Below are 12203 nucleotides of genomic sequence, written 5' to 3'. Positions count from 1 at the left end.
ACCGGATGGGATTTAAGTCTAAATGGAAGAAAAATGTTTCGGATAGCTGGGACTGTTAAATATTTAAAAGGAATGTTGTGGATCTCCTGCTTTTTTGGTCTTCAGTATTTTTTAAACAGTTTTGTTTCCAGTATTATAGTCCAGCTTAGGCTAAGGAGCAGAAGAGCTGTAATTTGTGTTCTCAACTGCTATTTAATATCTTGTCTTTGGGCATTCTTACGGCCTCTGTGTGCCTCTGAGGGATAAGACATGTTACCCTCTTATCAGTATATCCTGGTTTTTCTTGTTGTTGATAACGATGGTGGTGTTTTATTTTTTTAACAAATGAAGGAAAAAGTGTGTCAAGTCCCTGGAGAGACATTATACCCCGACCCCCGCCAATTTTATCTATTCCGAACAGCAGAAATACCAACATGTCCAAATCTAAAAGCAATCTTTTTCTTCTCCAGATTTAAAAAAAAAAAAAAAAAAAAAAAAAAATTTTTTTTTTTCCTATTTAAAAAAAAAAAAAAAAAAAAAAAAAAGTCTACTTCTTATGACCCTGGACTTAAATTTGATTTCTTCATAATAAGAAAAATTACAGAAAAGAAGGGTAGGAAATATTGGTCACATCTCAACGTTATGCTAGGGCCTCAGTTCTGACACCCAGGAATTGAAATACTCTGCGTTATCCTTTAGAAATGACGCTCCTGTCTCTTTAACAAACTGTGTGCGAGAAGGGGGCGGGTCTCGGGAGCGGCGAAGGCTCTGATTGGTCTTGCTGGCAGGAAGCGGGCGGTGAAAGAGCCGCTTCTGTTATTGTCCGGGGCTGCAGGGTGAGAGGCCAGGGCAGAGAAGGGCTTCAGGACGCGGGAATCGCCCTTGCTTCAAATCGCGGGCGTGGGAACGGGGTTGCAAAACGGGTCCCTTTCATTCGGGTGGGTTAAGGGCCCTGGCAGCCTTTTCGCGAAGGCGCCACGCCCTAGCAGCTGGGCCGCAGTGGGCCCGAGGTCCACTCGGACCGCCGAGACCGCTCGAAGGCCCCGGAGCTGGAGGAAAGGGGATACCTGGGCGCCGGTCGCCGCCCTCGCAACTCGGCCGAGGCCCCTTTCTCAACCTAGTTTCTCTTTTTCCCCTGTTCTGCAGGCTCGCTTCCGGCGTCATGGCTCAAAGGGCCTTTCCGAATCCTTACGCCGATTATAACAAATCCCTGGCTGAAGGCTACTTTGATGCTGCCGGGAGGGTGAGTTTGGGATATGTCTGCCTGCATCCCTGCCTCTACCCACAGTGTTCGAAAAGGAGCTCATTTTTCCCTAAAAGAAAAAGTTGAGCATCCCCCTTTAAAAAATACATGATTCGACGATAAATAAATTATTTGAAAATACATGTTAATATATACAATTTGAGCTCCAACATAATATTGAATATGTCGTTAACATTAATTGAAATAAGCTCAATTATTGATAGTATAAATTTTAAAAATTCGCAAATACGTAGTTTACTATGTAATTCGCATTTTTTATGTGTTTTGGTTTGCTGCTCAAAAGAGATAGAGGAATCCTAACGGTATTCACCTGTGCCGAGTTATTCCTTTATAATTATACGCAAGTGTGGTCAAGGTAATGATTAGGGCAAACTGGTGTGTGGCAAGGACATCTTTAAGTGGTTAGTGCTAAGATAATTTGGGGACATAAGAAACCCGAAGTTCTTTGTACCAGTGTCACTCCACAGGACATACACAAAGCTGGAAAAAAAAAAAAAAATTTGTACATTAAACTGGTTAGCATGTTACAAATCACTGTGCATAAAAGAACCTAGATGTCAGATACTAAGGGCCTGTGTTTTTCCATGCCTGCTTGGGTGAACATAATTGTTAAGAGGCAATACGGATATTTTTAAGAATGCCTAGTTTTGGCTGGGTGCAGTGGCTCACACCATTAATCCTGACACTTTGGGAAGTCAAGGCAGGAGGATTGCTTGAGGCCAGGAGTTTGAGACCAGCCTGTGCAACATAGCAGGACCTTATCGCTACTAAAAAAATTTTAAAAATTAGCCAGGTGTGGTGGAAAGCTTGTAGTCCCAGCCACTTGGGAGGCTGAGACAGGAGAATTGCTGGAGTCCAGGAGATTTGAGGTCATAGTGAGCTATGATTGCGCCACTGCACTCCAGCCAGGATGACAGAGACCTTGTCTCTAAAAAATAAAGCTTAGTTTTGAGAATGAGTTAAGTTGGAAACAGGGCACACACTTTAAATATTTTACTAGTTTATTTCTTTGAAACTTGTCAGCCATACACAAAAGGCATTTTATGTGATATAATGGCCTTACAGATTTCATACCTGTCAAGTTAATCTGTGGTTCTGATGATTCTGTGTTTTTTTTCCTTAAAACACTTGTCACATTATAGATTAACTTGGGTCAGTAATGCAGGTAGGAGGTGTAGGATAGAGGGCTACCAAAATGTATATGGAGTTTGAGTCAATCTGATTATTGTAAGACTAGTATTAAGCTGCCCAAACAAACCTTTTTATAATTATCTTCAGGTCAGATGGATTCCATTTGGCCATTTGGGCCTGCATTCTGCCTAGCTGTGCAGATTCTCAAGCTGAAGTATATATCTTGTCTTGCTGGAGGAGGACCTGCTGCTTCATGCTGACTTGGCAAAGAAGGCACTTGAGAATGTGTCCTAATGACAGAAACTTCAATAAAATATAGCTGTTTAGGCTGCCTTTAAAGTAAATGCTTTTTATGAATTTGACCCTTTATTTCTAAGGGGAAAAATTCACAAATTTAAACCCTGACCCGAGAGTAATAATGTAATTTATTGCCTAATGTAGCTTTTGGACAGATCCTAGAAAAATGTAGCATACTAGTTCTAAAATTGTGTAACGTTGAACACAGGATCAAACCCTGGAGATCTGTCCTCCTTAATTTGTTAACACAAGATTTCAATAAGGAACTGGTCTGTTTTCTGGCATCTGTCAGAAAAAAAAAAAAAAATGGACTTTTAGAGACTTCAAATTATTGCTAGAGTTTGAATAATTTGGTGGTATACTATAGGCAATCTGTATTCTCACAGAGGTCACATTTATTAAATGCAGAATGTGCCAGACAGAAAGTAACTTCCCTTCATGAGGCTGAGACATTCTCAGTATTCTTGATCTCTTGAACGCCAGGCAAGATGATAAATTATATATGATCTATATACAGTAAATGTGTTCTCAGTGTAGATGCACTCTTCTATTTAGTTGAGGTTTATAAACCTTTTATGTTAACATTGAAGTATATTTTATCCTACTAAATGTGTTTTTAAGTCTAGTTGAAATCTTAACCTCTTTGCAGAAACTGTTAAATAATGGGAGTGTATGTGTCAAGCAATGTAGTTTCTTCTAAAGAGTGTGAAATAAGAGATCATAGTGGTGCTTTAGATTAAGTAATTCAGATGTGGCCAAAAGTCTGATTTGCCTTATCAAGGATGCTCTTCTGCAGTGAATCTTAATGTATTTTTAAACTGTTGTTGCTGTTAATTCTTGCTGTTTTCAGTGTTAAAATTTTATCCCATTTTAAGAAATGAGATTCTGATGTGAGTGGTTAGGTTTATTTCTACGATCCTCACGTAGTAAAAAGGTTTATATCCCCTTGTAACATTTTCCCAGATTGTTCCAAAATTTTATTGCTTTGTGAAATTCAAGTTTTAGAATTACAGCAAGTTCTTAAAATTATTGAGGGATGCATTAAAGTGACTTTTTTTTAAGACACTTATTCAGTATATGCAGAAGTTTAAAATTATTTTTCAGTTGCCTTTAGGAAGAATAACATAATGATTGTGTGAGCCTTGCTGTTTGCGCAACATCTGTGGGCCTTCATATAGGTGTTACTAACCCCAGAGCCCCAGCTTTAGTGGACTTTCAATCCATACCTAAACTATTACTTGCCCTAGACCCTTGATCTGCTAAAGAATGAGTAAAAATGTTAACTTTTACATCCCTGAATAGGAAAGATTTGTGGTACACTATCTCATTTAATCCTCAATGTACCTTTTGAAATTGGCGGGGCTAGTGTTATTATCCTGACTTCATGTAGGTAATTGAAACATAAAGAAGTTATGAGCTGAGCAAGATCATTCACCTAATAGCGGGTAAGGATGTAGACAGACTTATTCATTGAAAAATGTTGTGAAGTCCCGATTCTCTGCCAGACACTGTGCTGGACATGGGTTTATGATGCTAAATTTGATATTCTTTCTATTCTGCTTGAGGCTCTTATATACAGGAATTTGTTTTGCCTTGCTTATGCTACTTCATTTTTTTAAATAAATTTTTTTTTTAATAGCAAGAGCAATTAGATGTTTCTTTAGGTCATTTACCTTGCTGCAGCTTGAATACTAAAAATCCAATCGCTTGAAAGCAGCAAACATTTGATTTGTGCTTAATTTAATAAAATGACTTTATTATTATAATAAATATTGGTTTAAATAATAGGTAGTTACTATTAGGTGGAAAATTACTGTGAGCTAGTTTATCTTTGGCATTCTGTTTCAGTATTTAAAAATTTTATGTAAAACATAACTTTCAACAGTATTTTATAAAACTTGTTAACATGATATTGTTGTTGTTTAAGAATAGATAATAAATTGTCCTGTCTCCCAGGTAGAAAAGTATATCCTAAGTGGAAAAGAAATACCTTCCTGTCTTTGATAGCTTATAGTTCAGCAAACTGGGTGATCCACATTATTTTGATGTTTGTTTTCCTTTAATATCTAGCTAACTCCTGAGTTCTCACAACGCTTGACCAATAAAATTCGGGAGCTTCTTCAGCAAATGGAGAGAGGCCTGAAATCAGCAGACCCTCGGGATGGCACCGGTTACACTGGCTGGGCAGGTATGAAGTGCTGACTGTGAGCTGGCGTAAGCATTGTGCATAAGAGCCAGAGCATTTTTCCAAGAGCTGTCTGTCTGAATGGTACACCCTTAAATGCTTCCTGCATCTGCATGAGTAATTGCTTCTGGGAGAGTGCTGTGCTCTCAACCCAACCACAGTATTTTCTGGGTTTTTAATAGTGTCCTGAATTTAGGGCACGGTAAGCATATTCATGTAATTCATGGCTGACATTTGGATGGCTGCTATACTTGTAAGGAGAAAAATTGATTTTCAGTATTACATAATTAATTTGGAGATGTAATTTCAGTCTGAAGAATTGGAAAGAGTTTCAAAATACAGTGCCTGAAGGAGAGGTAATGAGGGTTGATCTCAGGAATAAAACACATCCAGAAGCATCATTTTTAAAAGTTAACCCTTAACAGGAATACAGGGTTATGTATTCATTCCATGAACTAATCCTCCTATATGGTCATTGCTGGTTTGCATTTGCTGTATTTCTAGTCTCAATCATTGAGACGTTGGAGGTTTAGGAAGAAACAGTGCATTTTTGATATCAAAAAAGGTGAGAAAGAGAAAAAGAAAAAAAGTTGAAGAACTGCAATTAATTTACCAAATGTAGAAAAACAAAAAGACAGCTGTATAATCTTGAAGAAGGCATAGTCTAGAAACTTTGTTTTCCATTCCTTTCAAAGAGTGGGCAAGGAGGAATAAGCTTCCAATTCAAGGAATTTGAATTTGATTTTAAGACAGTGGAATTTATCATAAAAATGGCTTCATAGCAGAGATTCTGATTCTGGAAAACTTGAACAGAACCTAGGAATTTGCCTTTTATAAGCCTCAGTGGTCCAGTTACAGATGGTCATCTATGGACTGCAGTTTGAAAGCTTCTTTATAAGAGAAGTTTATTGTTAATAATAGCAGTCTTTTAGCCATCCTCTTTAGTACAGGTTGAGCATCCCAAATCTGAACGTCTGAAATCCAAAATGCTCCAAAATTTGAAGCTTTTTGAGCTGTGATGTGACACTCAAAGGAAATGTTCATTGAGCATTTAGGATTTCAGATGTTCATATTTTGGATTCTCAAATATTTGCCTTAAATATAAAGCAAATATTTCAAAATTTGAAATCCAAAACACTTGGCCCAAGCATTTCAGATAATGACAAGTGATTCTATTTTTTTTTTTTTTTTAACAAGGATAGGGAAGGCAGATTAAATCAGTAAAATTACAATCTTGGGGACTTTGAAAGTCAATGTTTTGTAAAAATAAGCCTGGGCTAGATAATGTTGGACCTTCCCTTTTATTATGATTTTTGTGGATTGTAGAAGCTTAACACAAGAATGAAATGAAAGGATTTTCTTTCAAGAAGGAAGGTATAACAGCTGTCATTTATTAGCTACTGTGTTCCAGGTGTGATGTGGTTGATAATGTCATCAGTGAATGTTGAACATTACTATTTATTAAAAAATATCAGTTTGAACAAAACAGGACAAGCACAGTGCACAATCGTCTTGAGTTTTCCTCTTGATTGCCACATTGCAGTAATATATAAGGCTCAAACTTACAGATGTTTTTCTAATATATATGGAGTTTCTATTATGTTGTTATTCCTGGGGAAAAAAAAAAAAAAACAACTGAAACAGATTGTTAGTTAATTCTAGCACTGATTACAAAAGAATGATTTAAACTTTTAAATTGGCCATTCAGGTGAACTCATTATTGTGAGATACTTTGCTTTAGGAGGAAAATACGGGGATTGATTTCAAGTTTGAATTAAGTTTGACAATGTTGGGAAGAGTCATTAGTCAGACACTTATATTGCTAGGGCTAGTTGAGAAACCAAAAGTTAAAAACTTTGGAAATAACAAAGAAATTTCACTCCAAAGTAAGATGCAAGTTTGTTTAATTTTTTTTGGCTGTATGGAGTTTCTGGCTTCTCCTTTGAATGCCAATACCGTTCAACCTTTTATCCTCAGGTATCTACGATACTCATTGCTGGCTCCTGAAAGCAGCTTATATAGCAAGCATCTGAGGCAAATTGGCATACTAAGCACTTTACTATGTCTTTAGTGGCTGGTTGTTTTAGGATGTGGCATAAAATCTTCTAGATAAATTTGCTAATGGTTTTCAAGGCAAAGCTCCTAATGTCTTCTAATCAAACACTGTTGAAAAGCCATTATTCCCACATAAAATAGACTGTCTACTCCAGTGTAATGCTGCCCTGTGCCAGTGTTCAATCTGAATAACATAAAACTGAGTTGTATAAGAAACTAAAACTAATTCAACCCCATAAAATCACAGTGTTAATACCTTCTCCTCCGATTATGTTATAGCTTACCAAGTATCATTTATTGCCAACTGCAATTTTATTACAAAGCAATGCATTCACAAACGCAATAAAAATATTTGGTGTTGTATGTCAAAGCAATGTTTGTATAATTATGTGTAGATTTTTGTTACTTTGTGCCCCATGTTATCTTTCAAAAATGATACTCATTAGGAAACACGCATTATATTTATTTAACTTTGTTCAGCATGAGAAAACTGCATGGTTATTACAATTAGTTAGAACTTTAACATCTTACTTTGTTAAATGTCATTCCCCAGCATTAGTATGGGCTGATAGCTAACACTGGTTAGATAGGATTAGGATTTGGGACAGGATTAGGTTCAGCTGTCTATTTCCCAAAAAAGAAAACAAAAGTATAGTGGTTTAAATAATATAGTGCATTTTTCTTTTGTAAAAGAAAGCCAGAAAGTGTCAGTCAGTCCAGGCCTGATATTGTAGCTTCAGGATATTAATTGGAACCCAAGCTCCTTTCTTTCTGCACCATCATTCTTGCTTCTACCTCTTGCTCAAGATGGCTGCTGAAGATCCAGTCATTACATCAGCTTTTCAGGTTGCTGGAAGAAGAGTCAAAGAAGAATGCATTAATGCATTCTCTCTCTTAAAAAGCCTTCCTGGAAGTCCTAGTCAACATTTCAGTTGTCCTTACTTTGCTTTGGCTAGAACATAGTCACATAGTCACTCCTGTTAGCAAGGAAGGATGGTAAATGCAGTCTTTTAGCTCAGGTTCTGCTAATAGAGGAAGTGAACTTTGGGATAAGATGTAGTAATCTTTGCTATAACTTCTATATAACAAGAAAAATGATTTTTTTGTTGACTCCTGTGTTTTGCACAGGGAGCCTCAATTTTTATGTCTGCTAAAAGATCTGTTCACTTTGGGGGAGATTTTCTAAGGATAAATTTACCAGTGTCTATAAAATATTTTGAAATTTGCCAAGCAATATTTTGTCTGTTCGTTTCCAGGGAGATTGATTTGGATTTTGATTCGCAACACCTTTACTCTTTTAATTTTTTTTAATTCAATAAGTAATAGTCTTTGCATAAAGCCTGTCACCAAAAGGATGTATTATAGGAATGCCAAATCATAAATAATTTTATTGGAGCTAAGTGTAACTTAAGTCTAGAAGGGACTACGATTGATTCTAAACTTAATACTGTAAAACATTACTATTTTTGTAGTTTTATTAAAGTTATTTGCCATTCTTTTCTGCTTTGTCCTAAACTTTTATTTTCTGTTGCAGAATTATAAAATTCCTAATTTGTACCATGCATCAATTCCTACTAAACCCCATAATTGTATGTTTTTATTTCTACTTCATGACTCTAAAGAAAGCTACAAAACTGGGCTGTCCAACTTGTTAATACCTCATTCATGGTATGTCTAGATTTGTCTCAGTTGATTGAAAGTAAAAGGGCTCTAGTGAAGAGACAACACACTCGTGTGTTTAGTGTTATATGTATAAAGTTGACTCTTGAACAATGTGCAATTTAAGGGCACAGGCCCCTGACACAATCAAAAATTGATGTATAACCTTTCTCTCGCCCCCAAAACTTAACTACTAATAGCTTGCTGTTGAGGAGTCTTACCGATAACATATATAGTTTATTAACATCCAATTTTTGTGCTACATTTAATACGTACTATATTTTTACAATAAAGTAAGGTAGAAAAAAGAATGTTATTAAGAAAAATCATAAGGAAAGGAAAATATATTTATCCCTTGAGTGGAAGTGGATTATTATAAAGGTCTTTGTCCTCATTTTCTTCATGTTGAGTAGGCTGAGGAAGAGGAGGAAAAGAAAGTGTTGGTCTTGCTCTCAGGGGTGGCAGAGACAGAAGAAGTGAAGATAGGTAGAAGGAAAGGCAGGAGAGGCAGGAACGCTTGTAACTTTGCAGAAATACATTGTAATTTCTGTCTGATATTTTTGCTTTTTCATTTCTCTAAAAATATCTCTGTACATTGCCAGTTCTTCCACTATTTGCTTTGGTGTCAGTGCCTATAGCACATATGAATACGTGTCAGAAAATAAGTCAAAAGCAGTATTGAATAATCAAACCCTTTTGCCAGACTAATGTCAATTCGCTTTCTGGCACTGCTGCTTCTATATCTTCCTCATCCTCTAGCACTAGTTTGCAAGAACTCACCTTCATCAAGTCACTTTCTATTAATTCCTCTGGTGTTGGTGTCTGTTAGCTCTTGAATTTCTCCAAGATTCATATCTTGAAATCCTTCATCCCCATCGCCCACTTTTTTTTGCTATATCCATAATCTCTTTCATGATCTCCTGGATTGGTGCCTGTGAAGTCATGCACAATATCGGGACCCGGTTTTCTCCAGCAGGAATTTGTTGTTTCAGCCTTGATGGGTTTTGTGGCTTTACTGTATCAACGATGGCATTGCAGTGGTGTAATTCTTCTAGACTTTCATGACATTCTCTCCATGCGGGTTGTTCTGTGAAAGGGTCACATATGCAAAGTGACCCCCAAATGTTCAAGGAGCTGAAAAACCAAAGAAGGAAGCAGAAAATCCAGTTTGTTAGTAAAGGCTGCTTTATTGGAGAACTTAGAGAGACAGCATGATCTTGGGCAGTGGCAAGACTGGAAGATCTTAACACTGTTACTCCAGAGACCCAGAGCTTACCTACCATAGGGAAAGGCAACCCTCCAAAACAGGCAAGAATACTATGTGTGTCATAGCCTATAATTTGTATAATAGCACTAAGGTTCCTTTTTCTTATACTAAGGACAGTAAATAAAATAAAAACCAGGAAGCATTCACGGGGCTGGGGCTAATTAGAAGTCAGTGTAAAGGATTAGCTTCCAAAATGGAGTCACTTTTGTCTCCACAGGGTACTCCATAGCATTGACAGTCTGTTCCATAAAGTACTATTTAGAACGAGCCTGAGAAGTCCTTATGACCTCTGATGTAGAGGCTGAATTAAAGACGTGTTTGGAGCAAGTAGACCACTTTGATGCCTTCAGTGTTGAACTCTTGGGTTCTGGGTAGCTAGGGGCATTGTGCACTATTGAAGAAACTTTAAAAGGCAGTCCCTACTGGCAAAATATTTCCCTACATCAAGGACAAAGCATTGGTGGAACCAAACCGTAAAAAAGGTTCTTGTTGTCCCAGTCTTCCTATACAACCAAAAGACTGGCAGCTGATGCTCATCTTTTCATGTCTCTGGGGTTGGCAGCTTTATAAATAAGGGTAGTCCGGATCATAAACTCTACTGCATTTGCATAAAACAGTAGAGTTTGCCTATCCCTTCCTGCCTTAAATCCTGGTGCTCACTTCTCTTCCTTACTAACGTATGTCCTTTGTGGCTTTTCCCCCCCAGAATAGGGTATACATTTTTTCTGGCAGATATCCTTTCTCAATTTTTCTTCTTGATACCTGGGAACTTGTCTGCTGCCTCTTGGTTTTCAGAAGCTGCTGCTTCTGTTATCTTGACTTTTTTTTTTTTTAAGCCAAACAAACCTCTTTCTGTAATTATCAAACCAACCCTTGCTGGCATTAAATTATCCAGCTTTAGATTTGTTTTGCTTTTAGTTGCCGTATATTGACTTTGCATTTTCTTGAATCATATTGGAGTCCTGCACCCACATAAAGGCTGTGTTTTCAATATGTACTGCAGTTTCACTAAAAGTGCAAGGGATTTGTGCGTGCTGGTGTAGCTGCAGTGATGGCTTCATGAATTTCCTTTTCATTCTTTACAATGGTCCTTATGCTGGATTCATTTTTCTTAAAATGGCAGGCAACCGCAGCTGCAGACCTCAATCTGTGGTTACATTTATCAAGCAGTTTAGGTGTTTCATGTAATGTCATGACTTTTCTCTGCTTCTTGGAAGTACTTTCAGCATCAGTAGTGGCACTTTGTATGTGTCCCATGGTGTTATTCAAGGTTTACAATATTACACTAAACGCAATTAAAAGTATGCAAGAACCCCAAGAGAATACTTCTTACTGTGATATGTAATTTAGTAGAGAGACAGAGATAATTATCTCAAGCAGAAATAATTTGCATCACATGTTGTTTTAAGTGGAGCAACACTTAAGCTCACATCAGTAGCAAAAGGAGGTGGCTAAGAAATTATTGTTGTACTACAGTGTGCACTAATTTATGAAATTTTTTAATACTTCATCTTTACATTTGTTTACATTTCTCTTGACTGCAGATGGTGCCATGTACAGTCTGTATGTATGTTTTGATAAATTTTAACTTTTTAATAATAGATGTCTGTATATTTTATCCTAGTGATAAATAGACTAGTATCTACATATATTTTGTGCATTCATAACATACGTTTTTCTTAATTTTTTTGATATTTCTGGGCTACACAGTTCATCTGCGAGTTTTGTCAAATTGTCAACAAATCTCCAAAAACGTTCCCAATATATTTATTAAAACCTGTGTATAAGTAGACCTGTGCTGTTCAAACTCATGTTGTTTAAGAGCCCACTGCACTTACAACTGAAAAACTAGACTCCTTTAATTTTTTTCCCATCTATCTTTTCAACAGAAGACTAAGAATCAGAGGGTACTTATTAAAATTTCTGCTAAAGTACTTCTGAGTATTATATATGCTTAGTAAAATGATTATTACAATTAATTAGAACTTTACAATTTCATTTTGTTGTTTCATTCCACAGTAGTAGGTAGATGGTCTGATAATTAATACTGGTTCAGATTAGATTAGGATTCATAATAAGATTATTCCAAATAGTTCGTATTTACAAAATGCTTTGTTGGTAAGGGTGATATGTACAGGTTTTTAAATAGAAATGTAAAAGAAGCAAATAATTGCTTAAGAAAGTACTTTACACTTCACAAACTGTTTTCCAACTGAAATTATCTTAACTTTTAAAGTGGAAGCAGAGGGTGTAATAGTGAACAGATTGTTTAACATGAATTTTTTTTAATTTATTTAACTTCAGGTGCATACTATATCTGGCATTTCCTCATGTTCTCCCCCCCCACCCCCCACTGTCTCTCCCCT

General features: G+C 36.6%; 1 protein-coding gene across 2 annotated transcripts in view; it reads left to right on the top strand.

Annotated features, from left to right (window-relative positions):
* Positions 1–750: 750 nt before the first annotated feature.
* Positions 751–12203, top strand: part of LANCL1 (LanC like 1) — a 44784-nt gene continuing 33331 nt past the window's right edge. Inside the window, exons 1-3 of one of the 2 annotated variants that reach the window (XM_017546810.2) lie at positions 751–815; positions 1126–1222; positions 4742–4859. In XM_017546810.2, coding sequence (XP_017402299.1) covers positions 1142–1222; positions 4742–4859 — 199 coding nt within the window. In that variant the 5' untranslated portion in view covers positions 751–815; positions 1126–1141. Of the gene's footprint in view, positions 918–1125; positions 1223–4741; positions 4860–12203 lie in introns of both variants that reach the window. The other variant, XM_017546809.1, reaches the window with a different exon arrangement.

The sequence above is a fragment of the Cebus imitator genome, unplaced genomic scaffold, assembly GCF_001604975.1.
Source record: "Cebus imitator isolate Cc_AM_T3 unplaced genomic scaffold, Cebus_imitator-1.0 Scaffold191, whole genome shotgun sequence".
Classification (NCBI taxonomy): domain Eukaryota; kingdom Metazoa; phylum Chordata; class Mammalia; order Primates; family Cebidae; genus Cebus; species Cebus imitator.
This window is presented reverse-complemented; position numbering and strand designations above follow the sequence as displayed.